The sequence below is a fragment of the Phoxinus phoxinus genome (genome assembly GCF_949152265.1).
Source record: "Phoxinus phoxinus genome assembly, chromosome: 1".
Lineage (NCBI taxonomy): Eukaryota > Metazoa > Chordata > Actinopteri > Cypriniformes > Leuciscidae > Phoxinus > Phoxinus phoxinus.
This window is the reverse complement of record NC_136876.1, coordinates 9,866,057-9,885,768: the sequence shown is the minus strand read 5'-3', so window position 1 is coordinate 9,885,768 and position 19,712 is coordinate 9,866,057. Positions and strand designations below refer to the sequence as shown.

At 38.0% G+C, this 19,712-nt stretch overlaps 2 protein-coding genes and 1 long non-coding RNA gene across 4 annotated transcripts in view; all 3 read left to right on the top strand.

Moving 5' to 3' along the window:
• The window catches only part of LOC307009839 (GTPase IMAP family member 7-like), a gene marked incomplete at its 3' end in the record, with an annotated part of 7,417 nt that extends 3,438 nt beyond the window's left edge, over nucleotides 1-3,979 (top strand). Inside the window, exon 4 of the mRNA XM_079633986.1 lies at nucleotides 3,893-3,979. Within this exon, the coding sequence (XP_079490112.1) occupies nucleotides 3,893-3,979 (87 nt within the window). The remainder of the gene's footprint in view (nucleotides 1-3,892) is intronic.
• A 738-nt stretch (nucleotides 3,980-4,717) lies between these two features.
• On the top strand, nucleotides 4,718-6,591 carry LOC307002690. 2 transcript variants are annotated; one of them, XR_013798519.1, is made up of 4 exons: nucleotides 4,718-4,797; nucleotides 5,310-5,494; nucleotides 5,735-5,829; nucleotides 6,311-6,591. It is a non-coding gene; the product is annotated as an uncharacterized lncRNA (long non-coding RNA). The 2 variants fall into 2 exon arrangements; XR_013798520.1 differs by lacking the exon at nucleotides 4,718-4,797 and having other exon boundaries at nucleotides 4,926-5,494.
• Nucleotides 6,592-7,125: 534 nt separating this feature from the next.
• Nucleotides 7,126-18,172, top strand: LOC307006673 (BEN domain-containing protein 5-like). The gene is made up of 4 exons (XM_079627874.1): nucleotides 7,126-7,136; nucleotides 7,626-7,836; nucleotides 8,393-8,518; nucleotides 18,066-18,172. The coding sequence occupies exons 2-4, from the start codon at nucleotides 7,644-7,646 to the stop codon at nucleotides 18,086-18,088; spliced, it is 342 nt and encodes a 113-aa protein (XP_079484000.1). The 5' UTR covers nucleotides 7,126-7,136; nucleotides 7,626-7,643; the 3' UTR covers nucleotides 18,089-18,172.
• The last annotated feature ends 1,540 nt before the right edge of the window (nucleotides 18,173-19,712 follow it).

Genomic DNA, 19,712 nt, shown 5'->3' with positions numbered 1-19,712 from the left:
GAAATGAGCTTTAATTGTCAATTTACAGGAGATCTGAAGACATCAGCATAATAAATGAGGTGAAAACAGGAACTATTGTCAAGAAATAAAGAGTGTTTTCAGCAGATCTGTTAATATTGATGAGCCTCAGACTATCAACACTCATTCAACAAGCCATTCAGGATCATCATCAGATCATCTCACTTTATTCTGAGTGTTTGCTGTTAAAAACACATTATTTGAGTCAGGATATATGACAAAAGCCTATAAAACTGCTCTATGGAAAGATGATACAGTTAGTTATTTATATTTATTTATTTATCGTTATTTTTATCAGGTATTTCTCTCAATATGACATGGATAAAACATCAATAACACAAAAACAAACACTAAGGGGTAAGTATATTCCCATCCATATTTACATTTTTAGCACACCAGGGTAACTAGGGACATGAAATTATCTTGTTTCACAGGAGTTTAAATACGAGGAAACACAGAGGCCAAATTCCCTTAATCATCAATCATAGTGAGTAAAACCAAAGAATGTAGTTATGATGTGCAGCAAAAGATTGTTGAGTATCACAAAATAGAAAGTGGCTGTAAGAAAATAGATAAAGCATTTCCATCATTAGGGCAATAATTAAGAAGTTCCAATCAACTAAAGATGTTACGAATCTGCTTGGAAGTGGACGTGTGTCTATATTGCCTTAAGGTGAGGAGGAAAGTTTGAGTGGCCAAAGACTCTCCAAGGATCACAGACGGAGAATTGCAGAGATTAGTCTTGGGGTCAGAAAGCCTAAAGAAAAAAAAAGAAAAAAATCCTACAACCCCTACATCCCCACATGTTGTTTGGGAGGTTTTCAAGAAAAATCCTCTACGCTTATCCAAAAATAAACTAAAGCATATTCAGTTATCAGACACGACTGGAACTTAAACGGGACCGGATCTATAGTCAGATGAACCTAAAAAAATAAAGTACAAAAAGTACCCCATGCCCACTGTTAAATATAACACTGGATCTTTAATGTTGTGGGCCTATTTTTCTGCTGGAGGTATCTGAGCAAGTATCGTGGATTCTATCAAATAACAACAGATAAAAAATAAAAAGACAATATAGAATATATATTATTTTTTATATTCCTAGATGTAGGCAATAGGTTGTGGGAGTGTTTTAGGATGATTTAGAGATTACAGTGGTATACAAATACCACAATGTTCAACTTCGCAGTCAACCAGGTTCGGTTTCCCACTCTTTAAGTTTCTCTGCGGCCCTGGACAGTGTGGACAGTGAGAGACTGTTCAGCACAGCATCTAACATTGTGAATGCAAGGAGAAACAGGCTAGAGGAGAGAGAGCAGAAATGCTCATTTTCCTGAAGAAGAACTTGCCATTGTTATTGAAATTGTGAGCAATTTTAAGTTCCCACAGCAGTGTGTAAGCTAGTTTAAGTTACTTGAAATATGTATATTTTCATTCTGGGTTTAATACTGCTCTTGTTTGAATCTTAACTTGTTCAGTTGAGGTTTATTTGTGTACTATATTACCCAAGTCTCTTATTTCACTACTGTGGCTGCACTTAGTGTTTTTAAAGGACTACTTAGATTGAGTATAAGTTACTATTAGGGATGTTAACCGATGACCGTTTGACCGATGGTTGACCGTATCAACGCTAACCGGTCAAAGTTGTTGGTAGTCGGTAAAAAAAAAAAAAAGTGATCTCTAAATTAGTCTATTATAGACAGTGGACAAAAATATTTGTCCCACCTTCTACAGCCAACTCCATATCCGTAACCATTTCCTCATTTGTTCTGTCACAATATTGTTCTTCTGAAACTGGATACTTTACTACCCTATCAACCAGCTTCCCAGGATGCAGACAGAATCCGCAGCCATAATACCCATTAAACTGGGTAGTGTTTTGCATCAGCGGTCTCGCTTTGGAATCAACACTACAACAGAGGCCAACTATTTTGCTGTTAATAACAGACCCTTCTTTATGCCATGTGACACCAGTGTCAGCTAGGATCTTGGCCTGGTCCACAAATGACTTCAGAAAGATTTCCATCACAGGCTCTTTTGGCCCAAACCAAAGGCCAGCAAGCAATACATTCTTAAACCTAAGTTCAGGGGGAAGCTCATTGATCATTATGTGGATGGGCCATATAGAGAACTTTGAGGAATTAAACACAGGGCTTCCATCTGAGTTAAATATGTATGATAGGTTGTGGGAATCTGAGAGGATCTGATTTGGGCCAGACAAATGTTTGTACTTCTCCCCATCATAGATGTCTGACAACATCTCATTTTGACTCTTTTGCCTATCAAACCTATAATTCAAATGGGCACTCGCTTCTGTGCTTTCAAGCAGAGTCTGAATTTGTGGGGCAAGAGGAACATTGATAAAGAAGTTACCTCCATTCATAGAACCAGAATCAAAAGTGCTGCCACATGATCCGCATGTATCAATTTGTTTGTCACTGATTTCCTGAACTGTTCCTATGTTTAAGTAACAAGTTTCACAGTAGAACTGAAATTCTACTTCCTCACAACTGTTTTTAAACACTCTGTTAAAAAGATACTTAGATCGAGGTACAACCTCTTGCCCAAACAATTTATTTATCAATTGAAGTAAATCATGTAACTGGCAACCAGTTATTTTATGCTTTGCTGTATGGCTCATAATCATGAGCATGGCCTCAGCTTTTGTGGTAGTTCCTGTGGCAGTCAAAGCAGTGTCCATGTCAGGCTGTAGATCAATCATTGACAGGGGGTCAGTAGTGTTCTGTTCCATGCTGCCTGTCCTATGGTCTATCTCAGACTCTGACTCTGTTTCACTGCATGCCTTTAAAAAAGCAACATCTCTGTTAAAGGTATGGTTGTGTGTAGGTCTGCTCATACAATATTCACGTAGGTTCATAATTACTTTTTTTAAACGTACAGACCCTCCAAAATTATAAATGTATAATTCAAAACTTAAAGTACATGTGTACCTGAGAGAGAGAAAAAACAATTATCAGAACAAACTAGTACTCACATGTGTTTCTGAAGGTCTACTTGAGCCTGGTGCAACGTCTACCTCACTACTGTACTCATCTGTCATCAGTTCAGCTGTTTTCCATTGACCATTCTGTCAATAATGTTACAGTTATGTTACAATCATGACAGTGCACTAACTTGAAGAGGGACTGTGAAGAATATGACTTCATCTGACTGTAGCTGCCTGTTTCCATGCTTATTTTTTGAATGTGTAACTTTATGGCATTTGATAGCTTTCATTACATCTGTAAAACAGATCACAAAACTCTCACATACCACAAATGGTGTACTCAACGTTGAATGGCTGTTCTGTATGCTGTCTGTCTCACTGTTCTGTATGCTGTCTCTCTCACTCTCTATCACTCTCTCTGTGCCGTTTGTCTCACTGTTCTGTATGCTGTCTCTCTCACGCTGGGTTCACACCGGACGCGGGAGCGGCGCGGAACGGAAAATCACGCGCGGCCCGGCGCGTGCCTGTTCACACCAGACGCGTATTCTTCGCCGAGGTCGACAAGCGCTTCTGCTCAGTTGTTGTTTATTCAGAAATATTTTTTACATCATGGTTTAGTAAATAACCTCATAAAATGAATACACCATGTTTCTGTAACCAAGAAGTTTGTACACTTCTTTTATTAACCGTTGTCGAGACACACCTGCAGCCAGAGAGAGAATATGGTAGACAGTAGCCTAGTAGGCTAGTGTAGATATATCGTTGAAATATACATCCTCTCTTCAAATTTATTAAATCTATTTTCCTCTTCCTGTTTCCCAGTGCGAGTAATTTGACATCATCCATTTTCACTTATCAACTCCTGCCTGCCTCTCTCTCTCTCTCTGTTTCCCTGTTTGTTTGTGTGTTCTCGCTGTATTTTATTAGAAAATAGACGCGGATCACTCGCGGCTCGCGCAAAAAATAGACCAGACGCCGAAACTGGCGCTTCACGGCACTCCGCGTCTGGTGTGAACGACACCATAGGTTAACATGGGCGCCGAAAGGAAGCGGCCTCCGTTCCGCGTCGCTTCTGCGTGCGGTGTGAACCCGGCGTCACTCTCTATCACACTCTCTGTGCCGTTTGTCTCACTCCCTGCCTCTGAGAGCATATCTATAAAAAAATACCATAAGCAACAAGAAAACAACAAGCTGAAGAAATATTATATACAAATATATATGTAAATATATCACAAATAATGTATCTTGTAATATTTAAATGTTTCTTTGAACACTAGGCTCCTACACAATGTAAAAAAATAAAACTTTTAACCACTATCTATCTGTTTCACTGTTAATACTTTTATTTAACAGGTAGGCCTACATGTTGTGTGAGGACTTTTATTTTGATATCCGATGAGAATTATTTTCTCTGGGTTTTTATTTATTTATAAAATGTAAAATTAATAATCAAATTGATTCAAATAATCGGGACAATGCTACTTGATAATAAGCTCGAAACGGTACCTGTTTCAGTGGCTGTTTGGCTCTCTTCCTCATCAACATCAACAACTGGCCTGTCATGTCGACACAGTGTCTGGCGAGGTATCTTTGTCTTACTTTGAGGTTCTAGGTATAGCTTATATTTTTGCCTATTTCTACGCATATTTGTCCAAAAAAAAAATAATTGATGAAAAAAGTGCTCGAGACGAGTTGTTGATTTCTTATCACGTAAAAAGGGGGCGGAGCTTAGCTTGCGCGCCGTGACAGTGCCAACTGAAATAACGGTATAATAATTTAAACTGATCTGCCCGTTCACTAACTAACGTTACTCTTTTTACTTTTTCTGTCAGGTAAGTTAGTGACATTAATACTTTTCATTCCTGTTATTTTCGATGCAATATTTACTTTCTGTCAGCTATTGAGGTTACGTAACGTGTGTTTATTCGGTGCTAACATTAAGTTACGTTCCAGCTAGCTGCTAAGCAGATAACGTTAATCATGGTTATGTTGTCGTAGTAAAACACAATAAAGATTTTACCGATTTAAAATGAGAAAGTGGACTCAAAAAGTTATCCTAAAAATATGGAGACTGCTGGAAAGAATGGACGATTTGAGTAGCAGCTATTGAATGTGTCAGTCAATAGAGATTTTGCTAAATTGTTTCTGTCTCGGAATGTAACGTTAAATGTAACTTATCAACATTGCTACAGTAAGTAAGACTGCTTATTAACATACCCCGTAAGTCTTTGTTGATAGTAATAATACAAAAAAGTAATTAAAGGCTGACACCGACAGCATGCAAGTAAGTTAAGAATCCAATAAAAATGTGTTTTTATTAATTGTCATTTGTCTTGTATGTTAGCATGTTTGCCTACGTCAGGTATATCGACGACAACATCCGACAAATAGTGCCCTTGGACTACATAAAGGGCTTTTGTCCAAAGGATGTCAAAGAATTTTCAACCAAAAAAATATATAATATATTGTGGAAGAAATCGCCAGAGGACATGGGGCAATACTACAAAGCACAAATATTAAAATTGGCTGGTAGGTATTTAAAGCTACTCTTGTCTATACCCCCCTAATTGTATCTTTATTAACTTATAATAGTAAAAATATTTGTTGCACTGCTGGAAACATAGATGTGGGTATTAGTTACTGTTACAAAAGATTCTGATAACAACCACTAACATCTTTACTGGTGACTGACAAAGAACTAGCCTAGTTATTTTTGTGAGTTTTTTTTTTGTTGGTACTTGTATTTAGTTTCTTTCTTCTATTCTTCAGAATCTGAAGAGGAATTAAAACGTGAGAGAATCTCAATACCCCCACTCAACAGTGATGAGGAATGGTCATCTACCAGAAGCTCCACGAATCCATCTGTAAGCTATGTAATGCATCTCTAAATTAATACAATTGAGTGCATTATTGCTGCACATTTTTCAGCAGCGTAGTTTCAGAGGTAGTTTTTCCATACATTTATCCCATAGGGATTTAAAAATAGTCTCCATTAAAGTGGTGTTGCAAGTCATGAACCAAACCAATCAAAGCTATGAGGTGAATCACAACATTACACACTTTGCGTTATGCTTGTTTCGGTTTTCTGATTGGTGAAATTATCTAAATAGCATCATGGGAAATGTAGTTCCCTATCAGTTGGTTACTATGATTAATGTCAGACCGACTTATAGGAATCTCGCTAGAGAGGCCAATCTACTTCGAGGTGTGTACCAGTCGTTTCCTTTGGTGCTCCCCACGACGATCAGTTGTCGATAGCTGCATCGGAGGGTGGGTCGTTCCTTCAGGGACGTTTTTTACCACAAATTCCTCTGTTAACAACCTATTTTTTTGTTTATTTTATAGTGTGACAAGACAAATGACAAGACAAAAAAAAAGGCAGCAGTCCAAAGCTTACAAAAAAGGAAAAATTTAATGGAAATCCTAAAAGAAAAAAAAAAAGTTGTCCAGAGCAGTTATGAAACATACAATGAGTATGTCCCCATGGCTGTGCACAAGGAACTGCAAGACAAGTTCTACAACATCAAAAAAAGGATGCGAGAGGAGGAGATGAGTAATGAAGAAAAAGAGAAAAAAATTAAATGTTTAAAAGAAGAGAATAGGGACACGAAAGCTGAACTGCAGCAACTAAGGCGGTTAAACCTTCATCTCCAAGAGGAGCTCTTCCAAAACAAAAAAAGTGAGCATTAATTGGCTATTAATTTAACATAGATATTAGATCATCATGTCCTTATAAAGAATTGGACACTTTTAAAGGCAACTTATAGCCTGTTATTTTTCTATTTTTATTGCAACAAAACTACTAAAACTGTTGCTTAATCTGATATTACAGTAACACAAAAGGAGCCACATACCTCTTATGCAGGCCACACTCCACTCCCACAGCAGTCAGTTCACGGTCCAAAAGAACCAGCAGAGGACCAAACGGCTACAATACTCAAAAGTGAGCATTTTAAAACGGTTTGGCTATTCATTTTACATGCATGTTTTTAAAGTTCTTAGAAAGAATTGGATACATTCAAATGTAAGTTATAGGCGGTGATTGATAAAAACAACTAATATAGTTCTTCTTGGTGTGAATGGGCCTTTACTATGATATTACAGTGACACAAAAGGAGCCACAGACCTCTTCTGCAGGCCACACTCCCATCACAGACACAGGGATGGCAAGGTATTTTGTAGACTGTAAAACAAACTCTACATATTCCTATCATTTTAATGCGAAGCAGGGGAGTCTCGAGAAGCCAGGTTATCCCTGTATACCCTTACAAAGTTTTTTATTCAGGTGTGGTATTAGTATACTTATTTAAAACTAGGGCTGCACAATTAATCACAATGAAACAGCATGGTAGTCATACATTATAAATTCATAATACAATTTTTCCGGATCTTATGAAGTCATAATGTTCCTCATTTAAATAATACCCGACCACGGAATACGCAAAAAAGTACATACTTCTCCATCCATCGTGGCCGAGCCAAGAGTCAAGGCCACGGAGGCTAGTCCTACATGACTCCTCAAACTACCTGCATCGCCATGGTCCCCTGAGCTACCTGCTACCTATTGGTGCCAAGTAATCAGTAAAACCAATATAATGGTCGACCTCTACTTTTAAATGAGCTAAAATGTTCTTATGCAAATATATATATATTTTTTCAGGATCTGGGACATGGAGTCATGATACCCACAGAAAAATGGGACGTCGTGAGGAGAGTTGAGGGTGACTCGAAATTCTGTAAGAGCCTGGCTGTTGTTATATGGGGTACCACAGTCCTCAAACAGAGGAGCGTTACCGGCATGAAATGCAACGCTAAAAAATCTGCTGAGGCAAAACCACCTCTGAGTCCTGAAAAGATATCAGCTGTCAAAGGTAAAACTGTCAGATTTAGCTAGAATATAATTTAATGCGCTGTGCATTATGTCACTGTTTAGCAACATTAATGCACGCGTCGCCTCCTCCTGAAGTGACTCGCCGCATGCATTGCATAAAACATTATTTTCAAGCCGCATCCTCGCTTCTTTCTCACGTTATTGATTGCCTAAAATGACAACCGGGTTTATGTCCAGCTGGAGCAACCGGCCTCTGGAGCTTTGTGGTTCTGTGTGCTCTACCTCCTTAAGTTGTCTCTGTATGACTTCAGATTTGACTTCTCAAGCATCATATGCTACTTGATTTCCTGTGTGGTCAGATTTAAAATGATTAAATTATGTTTTAATTACTCTGAGAAGCATCCTGGTGCTTCTTTTTTCCCAGTTCATCCTCGAATTATAGTCATTCCATTATCACATTGTACACAAAACACTTTGTATTTACAAATTATTTGTTAAATCATTAGTCATGATCAGTACTTGAATTAAAAAATGTATTTATTTATTTATTTGTGTGTGTGTGTGTGTGCGTGCATGCATGTGTGTGTTCCAAACAGAGTGTCTGTCTCAGAGGCTGAAGGAAAGGGGTCACACCTCAGAGGACATCAATAAGCGCCTCCTAAGTGTCCGAAAATACCTGGCTGAGAAGATCAGTGACATAAACCGGACAAAAACTATTAGTGGTAAGTATTTAAATACCTATTTCTTAATGTAATAGAAATGTTTAGGGCTGCAACAACGAATCAATAAAATAAAATTATTAAAAGAGTTGGCAACGAATTTCATTATCCCTAATGGATGAGGCACTTATACTTGACGCTCGCAGGTGTACTATTCTCTGACACGACAGGGTGCGACTCGGTGTAATTGTCCTAAACCATCAGGAATCAGCGGTGAGAAGAAGTAAAGGTACACTCGTGAATGTTTATTTTAGTAAAAATTTAACAATTTAACTTAACTGTATAAAAAAAACAGTACAACAAATAAATCTAGGAATCAAAAAAATTATATATGAATAATTTAAGATAACAATCTCTTTAAAACTTAAAGATGACGGCATCACTGTGCCCAGTGTGCTTGTCAAACTCAGTAAAGACAGCGGGGTCGCGTCGCAGTTCCAGATGTCGATAGTAAAGCTGATTGTTTGCACATCTTTTAGTTTACATGAACTGTGTTCACGCTGTTTCAGAGATGTATTTCCGACCAGGCAAACTGTACCGGGGCTCCAAATGTTCAATGAAGCGGCAAAATCCAACGTTTTTGACGACTGACAGTGGCTGGTAATCCAGAACAATAAACTCAATAATTTTGTCGGTTATATTGCCAAACAGCGGACATACTGCTAGCGCGTGCATTTTTATTTCTATTTGCTGGTGGCGACACAGCACAACTCCCTGTGTTGCCGCGGGCAACCACTGTTTAGAGCAGCGAAGAACACTTGATCTCCGATTTGCAGCGTTAAGCAAAGCTAGCGTGCAACAATAACTAGGTAATGTTATTGTTTATGAAAATGGTATTGGATCGGTACATGGGTACAAGTACTCGCCGATACCGATTCCAGCTCACGAAAAAGAGCTGAATTGTCCATCACTAAAACGAATGTGTGTGCGCCTTTAGGCCTATATAGCCTAATTATTTTTTTATTGTTCTTTGAATTAGTCAATTATTTTAAATAAAATTAAAATCATTAATTATTTTTTTATTACATAATGATTTAATTTCTATTGGCTTAATTTGGCTATATTTTTCTAAATAGAGTCAGCTCTTCAGATATATGCGAGCCAGCTACCGACGTTCACCTACAAGAGCCGGCTCTTAGATCAAATTAAAATTAAATTAATCCATACAGTAGGCCTACGTGCACCTGCCAAAAAACAACAACAACTGTTTATTAGATCTCATGGCTGAGGAAGAAAAAAAGGTTTGAAAAAAGTCCCAACACCTCTTTTATGGAGATAACTTATGTGCTGGTGCAGCAGGTCTCCTCTCTTGACTGCATCTTTAAGGACATTAAGGACAACTGCTATGGTACTGAGTGTTCAAAAAGAAAAAAGAAGAAAATTTATATGAAAACCTTTGTTCCTTTTATGGATTAACATATAACTATAGGCATATAAAGTGACACAAAATCACTATAATTGTTATCCAACCTTTTAAACAACTCTTATAATGGGGAAAATCATCAATGAACATTGGATGGACAAAAAAAATGGTGGAGTAGTTCTATTCCATTGATAACAGGTCATTCATGAGAGAAAAAGGTATTCATGTATCATGGGCATGTGACACACTGCCACATCAAAACCAAGGCGACAGCACTTCCTGGGGCCTTTATCCTAAGTATTAGGGAATTAGCCAAGAGTACTGATTAAAAGTTTTTACTTCACCATTAATGTGTTGACCACATTCCCCACTCACTGATGGAAGTCAATTACACAGTAAATACTATGCACTTGTTAGATTTACATAATAGAGTATGTTGTTATTTCTATATTAAGAACTAATGATCTATCATGGACTGCACATGGTTTCTCAATGCCAGTGTATCAGCTGTCGTCTCAAGCTCACATCAGCTGACTCAGCTGATCCACGTCTCTTCAGGTATACGACGCCTATCACAGAATCCATAAAGAAGTCGCGTTTCTCAGGAGCTAATAACCTTCCTCCATCCCCAGCTCCCCGTCTCGTCCAGTCAGTGTTTGGTCTTTGATTCCCATTTGAATCAGACTAATTTCTCAAATTATGTGTTCATAAAATTATTGAATTGCATGTATATGCAGGGAGTTTTAGCCCAGAACAGAACCATACCGCCAATCCAAACTATGCAATTTGTCAATCATCACTAGCCGCGTTTCCATTACAGATTTGCGACTAAAACGTCCTTTTTTCTCTCGCGATAAGTCATTCCAAATATCACGGCAGCGGACGTTGGTTTATATAATCTCACAGCCACCGCATTAGACATTATTATCATTAATGGAAGGAGACGTAGGCTACGTGTTATCCAAGCATTAATGGCAGGGAAAGACCCTTATATTCCAAACGAAATATAAGGAGTTTCTGGGCGTTTCACCCTCATTTCTGCGCTGAGGTTTTGATGGCATTTCTTTGAAGTTTAGAATCCAGTATTCCTATAGGCTAATTATTGTTTCTTTTATGAATTTAATAAATAACTCTGTCTCCTATTTCAAACGATCCATGTAGGCTGCTTTTGTGTCCATTCGTTTTTTCTTTTTTTAAACCCGTAATTGAAAAACGAAAAATAAACGGTTGTCTTTTTAAAACGCAAAGTTGAACACCACAATTTTAATTTGAACTGGCTACACCAACTGCTGCGCATAAAAGTAAATATCGACAAATTTTCAGATGTTTGTTTAATGACTTTTTTCCCCTTTATTAAACATGTAAAATATTCACAAATTAAAATGGAAAACGTGTTGATTTTACTGGTTTTCTAAGGCCAAATTAGAACCTGGAATTGACATTTTCCCGCAGTGCTGAATAATGGTGCGTTCACACCGGACGCGAATAGCGCGTCAGGCGCGAGTGATTTCAATGTTAAGTCAATGCATTTAGGGACCGTAAGAAGAGCCATTAATATTATTAAACTATTGTAAAATCTTGTGTTTATTTGTGATAATCTCAGCTCTGTATTATTATTGTCTAACCCGTATTATGAATGGCATTTGACGAATTGCTTTGTTCCTTTTTTGGATAAAAGAGTCATCTAAATAGTAAATGTTATAATAATGATGATAATTATTATTATTTGCATACACGGACCCCAAAGACACCGCGTCTTCTAAGTCAGGTGACTGTAAATGCGCAAAAACTGTTTCCATTGCAGTTTTGCGAAATATTCCTTTTTCGAATTGGCTGAAAAACCTCCTCATGCGAGCGTAAAAACTTTTTTGCGATAAACGAGAGTTTTTGCGAAATTGACGTGTTTCCATTGAGCGTATTTTTAATTCGCAATTTCAATTTGCGCAATTTGAAGGGTAATGGAAACGCGGCTAGTGACGCTATGGTTCTGACATGAAAAGAAAAAACCCTTAACAATCAGGCTGGTACATTATAAATCTTACTATATCTAATTTGAAATTATTATAAACAAAATTTGATAACATGATCCAACAATGCTACATAAAAAGGTTACATGTTAGCATTTTTTGGAATGTATGCAATTTATTTAATTGCACTTTTATTGCAGTTTTCTATAAACTGTTTTTGCTGTGGCACTGTGGCAGAATTGACCCAAAACAGAACAGAAATAAAGGCATAGTAAATCATTTCTGAGTAAATTATAATAGCACATAAAGGAACAAAGGTTTTCATATGTATAGTGGTTAAGTGTGTGTCCAGCATTAGTCTGCTATCAGCGGCTCAAACCTCCGCTAACTCTACAATGACGTTTTGGAATTAGCAACGGAGCATGGGTTTAGATTAGGGGTGCACCGAAATTTCGGTCGCCGAAAATTTCGGCCGAAAATGGCATTATCGGTTTCGGGCCGAAATAAAAAAAAACAGCCGAAAATGTCAACCGAAAATGAATGTCAACCGCGCCCCTCCCATCCGCGCGCAAACGCTTGGGTATCACTCACGGTCGAGCTGTCACTCGTCACCCACCCCTCCCCTCCCCTCCGTGCTCAAGCAGGTTTCACTCACGGTCGAGCTGTTTGCACGCGTCTGCAAAGATTGAGCATGTCAGCGGTATTGAAGTATTTTAAAGTTTCAGATAAGGACAACCAGCGCCGCCGCTCCCACCACGCGTATGAGCTGAGAGGGCACCAAAAAATAGCGTAATGAAAAATAAATAATTATAATGCCGATATTATTTCAGTATAGAAATACAGACATCCCAAGTCTCCCGGAAGTTCCAGGAGTCTCCCGCATATTGATAGCGGCTCACTGATGCCCGCGAATTAGTTAAAATCTCCGGAATCTAGAGCGAGCGCGCCCGCGAGACAGAGACTGTGCTCCAATACGTGTAGCGCGTGCACGGCAAAGAGGGAGAGAGAGCAAGTCCGCGCACGTGTGCCTCATGAAGCACATGCAATATAAAATATATATAATATATAAAATATTTTAGGTTTTGTTATGTAACTGTTAGTGGTAATAAAAGTTTGATGATTATTCTATTGGTTTGTGATTTTTCATTTCAGATCCATTAAAAATTAAGCAATATAAATAAATATATATTAAAGTAAAAAAAAAAAAGCCATTTTCGGTGTCGGTTTCGGTTTTCGGCCAAGTGCATCCTAAATTTTCGGTATCGGTTTTGGCCCAGAATTTTCATTTCGGTGCATCACTAGTTTAGATGCGCAAGGAATTAGTCCTACATACAAGAGCGTTTTAATGACAAAAACTTTACAAACGTCTTGAAATACATCATCTGAACAATATTTCGAGGTGTGGTAACTGTAGTATAAGCGGAATAATTGACTCCAGGCCGTTGAATTATTAGAAAAATAATGCACACCCGAGGAGTAACTCCGCTTCGTGTCGTGACCGCATTACCACCTCGGGTGTGCATTATTTTTCTAATAATTCAACGGCCTGTCGTCAATTATTCCTTACTTAATTCACACACACACACACACACACACACACACACACACACACACACACAAACGAACTACTGTAAATAGCCTACATTTAAATGTGTGGAGGGAACTGACAGACTGACATGGAGATTAAAAGAACGTGAAGTGAAGTGACGTCATTGCGCGTGCACGTGAGGGGGAGTCAGGTTCTGGCAGGGAGTCGAAAAAATTTGGCACAACACCGGCTCATTCGTAGTACCCCAGAGTGCAGTCTGGACGATGGGGCGGGGCGACACGTGACACCCCCAATTTAATTGGCTTATTATATAGCAATCTTATTGGCCTAGATGATTCAAGCCTGAGCATGCGCATTCTTTATGTACTATTTTGTGAATGATTTGTCCATATTAAAGAAATATTAAATGCTAACTCTAATCGTATCTTATTATCGGTTTACCATGGTAATTTTTGTTAAGATCTATTGGCTAATGTTTTATTGTTAAGACACAGAATAGACAAAGTTATTGTTTAAAAATGAACGCTTGGTGACAGCACCTCAGTGTAGGCTAGAGTTGTTTTCATATTTCCATCAGGGTCGGTGGATCAGCTCAAACTCGGGATTTTACGCAAATTATGATGAATCGCTGTATTAAAGGGTTAGTTCGCCCATTTAAGACATGAGGTTGTATGCAATCCTTACCTGGAACGTGCGCAGTGTGGTCGTTGACAGCAGCGCGGATTGATAGAAATGGAAAGAAAATAGTGCCGATTAAAACTGAGGTATGAATTTTGTCTGGCGTGTTTTTTGTGATGTAAATTAATCAAGCTTTGAAACGCAAATAATTTTTTCACGTAAAAACGCAGTTTCATGGCCCCGGAAACTAACCAGGACTACTTTCTTGAAAAACTTCCAGCGGCCAGAACTCTGACCAGGGAGGTGACCACAGAGTGGGTCAGCGTGTATGCACTATAGTGCTGGTAAGGATTGCATACAACCTCATGTCTTAAATGGGCGAACTAACCCTTTAAAGGAAAGACATTGACAAACCCGAACGCAAGCAGCTGATTTAAAATTTTAAATTTACATTTTTTAAATTTAAAGCTCGACCGTTTTTTGTTGATTTTTTTAAACGAGATTGGTTCTCCAATGCTTGCATTTTTTGGCACAAAGTGCAAATAAAATGTTTAATGGCAAACTCATATTTCCTTGTTGTTTGCCTGTTAAAAAATAGTTTCCAATATTAACACTGGCATAGGCTATCTGTAGCCTAACTATAAAAAAAAAAAACACCACTGTAAATCTTTGCATAGACCTATAGCCTAACAGTAGCCTACTTCAAATAGTTACTTATTTATACCTACTTAAATTGAGCACATAAATAATAATATTTGCTATAGGCCTAGATCGACATAATAATATCTGTTTTAGTAGAATCACTTTTTCACTTGTCACTTTTCAGTACTGCAGGTTTTTAAATTATTGTCTTATTTGTCGCTTTCGGAACTGTGTCTTACTAAAATACAGTGAATTATCATTATGTAGGCTAGTGTAAAATCCCGAGTTTGTTTCTATTCACCAATCCTAATGGAAAATTGAAGTAGCATAAATTGATGATGTAAAATGATGCAGCCCTGCATGACATTCGGAAAATATTGTCTACTATCAGCCTAATAGGCTATCTCTCCTTGCAATGCTAGTAATTTAATGCAGTCATGATCATTGCTCACTTAAAGTGCCATTGACTTAGGCTATCTGCTGGGTAAATTAATAAATATTATTTAGCTAAATCTAAAACATCGTATGATTTATATCAGCAACATATTTCTTTATATCGCCCAGCTCTAAAACTGCTCAATATTAATGCTTAGGCCTATATTACTTTTTGTAAAGCTGCTATAAAACGATGTGAATTGAGCGCTATACAATTTTTTTTTTACTTGACTTCACTTGATATAGACCTAGATATCGTGGCCACGAATTAAGAATTCGTTCCCCAGATTTAGCAGCACGTATAGGCTATATTACACGGCGGTCTGCATTGAAGGGATTGTTTGTTGTACAGTAACTTCATTTAACTTATTATTTCGTATTAACTGTTTAACTCGTATTAAGTTAATAAAAACATTTAATTGATCGTTACTGAAATCGCCATGCATAGTAGCCACGGCCAAACTGCGTAGAAGATCATTCATAAACTCGCAGTCTCGCACATAAAGGAATGCGCATGCTCATGCCTCAAGTGTCTACTCCAATAAGATTGCTGTATTATAAACCAATGAAATTGTTGGTGGGCGGAGAAGTGTCGCCCCGCCCCATCGTCCAGACTGCACTCTGGGGTTACTCGCTCATTCGCGAACGACCCATCATTACTCTCGATCAGTTCAAGTACAAAAAAACAAAGTCTCTCCATTTCAGAAGCAAAAAATAAATAAAATCAACCAATTCCACGAATCAAAGTCTTTTGAGTCTAAAAAACAAAAGAAAATGGGAAATATCCTACCAGTTGATGGTTTAAAATTACGGTTCAAATGGGAAACGGGTCCAGGAGCACTGGTCAGCTCGTCGTTTATGCACATTTAATAGCATCCACTTGACTAGGCAGACGATTCATCTCCAAATGATTATTTATGGCACAAAACAGGATACACTTGCCGATCACGTTCACATAGGAAAAAAACAGAGAACAAGAAAACCCAGCCTTGCAAAACACAAACGTACAATAACTAATTTCTGATTGAACATTTCTATAACAAATCATATACATGCGCATCTCAAATGACATATTAACGTTAATCCAACTTTTCGACAGTTGTTTAACACATCGACACTTAAAAATCACTCATTGTCTCAACTCATGATACAATGAGTTGATAACATTACACGTGGTAGCTTTAGCCCACGGCTAACTAACGTGCTCGAGCTGTGAGCTACTCCTCTCTGTCACTCACCAAAACGAGATTGCATCACATATTCACTTAAAGGGGTGGTAAAATGCCATTTTCACAAGATGTAAAATAAATGTCTGATGTCTCCAGAAGTGTGTATGTGAAGTTTTAGCACAAAATACCCCACAGATATTTTTATATAGCATGTTAAAGTTTTCACTTTTTGAGGATTTGCAAAAACGCACCGTTTTGTGTCTGGCCCTTTAAATGCAAATGAGCTGCTGCAGAGGGCGGGGTTTCAAGAGCTCATGTGTGTGTTAGCAGCTGCTATTACCTCATGCAGACACACTAAAATGACAGAAACTGTTCTGTCTTTAATGTCAAAACGGAGTCAGACAAAGCTGGAGAGACAACATGTAGAAGCAACAGGACGTCTCTGAAAGGTTAGTTGATGAATTTATGTTGCTGATGTGGCGTTAACTATCTTCAATTAGCATATTCTGTCATGGTAATCTATAAATCGCTCGTATAGGAACTGTTGTGAGATGCACACAGAGTGACTTTCGATTGCATGTGAAAAGATGGATGCCAAAGTTTGAGCTGACTCACTTCTGTGACAAAATACTATACAAATATTACAAATACAAATATTTGACTTGTTCCCTCAACTGCGTGTTCCCGGGGGCGGGGTTTAAGTACATTTTAGACTTGCTGATGTCACTAAACCCGGAGGAATGTCGTGTAGTCCCTACCAGCCGTTTGTTGTAGTCCTTAAAAAAACGATTTCTTTAAAAGCAAATATCTCCCTTTGCTTTGAACTTTGAACGTTGTAACTTTGCAGATGTTGTTTATGATCAAACAGCAACATTACACACTAACTAAAGTTGGAAAAGTGAAATCATACTTTACCACCCCTTTAAAGAATATTATTCAACACATATCAACAGTCTAGGATCCTCTTAAAGGAGAACTCCGGTCAATTTTAACATTGAGCTCAATTTTTAGTAAATTTGGAGTGCTGTCAATACAGAGAACAACGACAAAAATCGGTGTTGCCCACACTGTGTTATCCTCTTTTTAAAATGTGCACCCTATTGACTTCAATGGGGTCTAATTTTGAACCTGCTTTTATCCTCTTAACATCCTTATGTTAAGAGATTGTGTGTGAACAGACCACACAATTGATTTCGGTGCATACCTAACCTGAACTATCTGTTTTATAATTTAAAACCTACACCTGGAGAAGATTAAATAAAAGATGACTGTAATGCTGAACATTACATGACTAGTGGACAAAGTTTACAAAGATCTTGAATCTGCGCAAAGTACGCCCAAAGATGTTGAATGAATATATAAATATTTATACCATGGTCTGGGTGAATACTCGATTCTGATTGGCTGCAGGGTGTCCGTTAAAAAGTGATAGAGGACACCTAAATAAACTGTCAGGCGTAACCAAGGAAACCAAGTTATTGTTTGTAACTTGTAACTTTAGATTTCGATTGTAAAACTAATTAAAATATAAACTAATGTTTTAAAAATGTGTTATTTGGCAAGTGACCATGGTATAAGCGGGTTAATGCCCTTCGAGGTGTCCATTGTCAGGTTTTAATGGACTTCGGCGGAGGCAACCGCCCTCCGCTGCGCGTCGGCCGGTTCACACCTCGCCGTCGTCCATTAAAACCTGACAATGGACACCTCGTCGGGCATTAACCCTTACGTAATGAATAGATAATCTTATATACTGGTAATGTGGTTTAAGAGGTACATTGTCCTAATGAATTCTCCTTTCTTTTTGCAGGTCTAATCAGTCAGCCCCAGTGAAGCCACACAATGTACCAATGTAAAAGAAGAATTGTGAATAATAAAATGTAATAATAATGTTTTGTGTCCGATGTTTATTTCCAGCTGGGTTGAGTACAAAAGCAGGTCTTAATGTATATAATTTTTATTTCAGGTGCATGTTCTTCATTCTTTGCTAAACAAAACCTGAGCTGTAAGCTATTGAAAAGTTGGTGTGCAGTTTATATCAATTCGCCTTTGGCTAAGCCACGCCCTAGAATGTAGATTGACCAATCACAGCGCAGCCAAGAACGAGCTCCCACAGAGGGTCCGACACTTTTTCACGGCGCTCCATTGACTTCAACGCAGGAGGCTCATATTTTTGGTCTCGGCAGGCTATTACGTCGTCGTTTTATAAAAAATATGGTTAAACGTTGTGCCTGGGGCATTTGTAAAACAGATATGCGTTTCCCAGAGAGGTTGGAGGGGGGCGTCCGTTTTTTCCCCTTCCCAAAACCGAAGTTAAATACTGACAAGTGTCGTCTTTGGATTAAACTGTGTGGACGTCCTCAGTCAGCGAAACCCCTCAAGGATCAACAAGCTCACCTTTGCTCTAAGATACATTTACCTTTTAACCTTACTGTGTGTGAAGTTAAGTTATACTAGTTAGACAGTTTTATGCTGTTTAGGTTATGATTTCGGTTCTCTGCCCTAATTGTTGATACGCTAGCACACGCTGCTAATAAATACAACTTTATACTCGCGTAGTCCGTTTGCTTTGTAAATAATAACGATTATAGAAGTGAATAGAGACCTACCCAGCTTTGTATGAACAGTGTTTCTCCTGATATTGTTAGTCACAGCCTCCGTCTCCATTAGGATATGCTGTGGTTCATTTTTTGACTGTGACCGTTACGTTATGCTTTTGCCTCTATTTGGATGCCTTGTTGTTGCTTGCGTTTCACCGTATGTCTTGAATAAAGCCTTCAAACGCATACTGCAGACACTTTTGCCTACTTCTATCGGACACTTTATTTGCTGCTTTATAAAAGTTTGATAAAATTTCAGCAGGAAGAGCTGTCACAGCATAAGCCATGTTGATACCAAACCAGAGCCCAGATGAAGTTGTCGGAGGTAGCAACAGTAACTAAGGGGGGCAGGGCTTAGCCAAAGGTGAATTGTGTATAATTGTAGTAATAATTCAAATTAATTTATTAAAAACTATAATTAATGTCCTAATTATTAATAGCTAAAAGCATGTAACCATTAAACATACAAATCTTAACCAATACAATCTGTACTGGAAACCATTAAATATGTGCAAAAAAAGACCAATACAAATTTGTAATGAAACCAACAGGACCAATACAACACTGTACTGGAAACCATTAAATATGTGCAAATCAAGACCAATACAAATTTGTAATGAAACCATCAGGACCAATACAAAACTGTAATGGAAACCATTAAATATGTGCAAATCAAGACCAATACAAATTTGTAATGAAACCATCAGGACCAATACAAAACTGTAATGGAAACCATTAAATATGTGCAAATCAAGACCAATACAAATTTGTAATGGAAACCTATACAAACCAATAGATCCTAATGGAATATGGCCCAAAACACACTACGTAATGGACACCATTTCGTAATGGTTTTA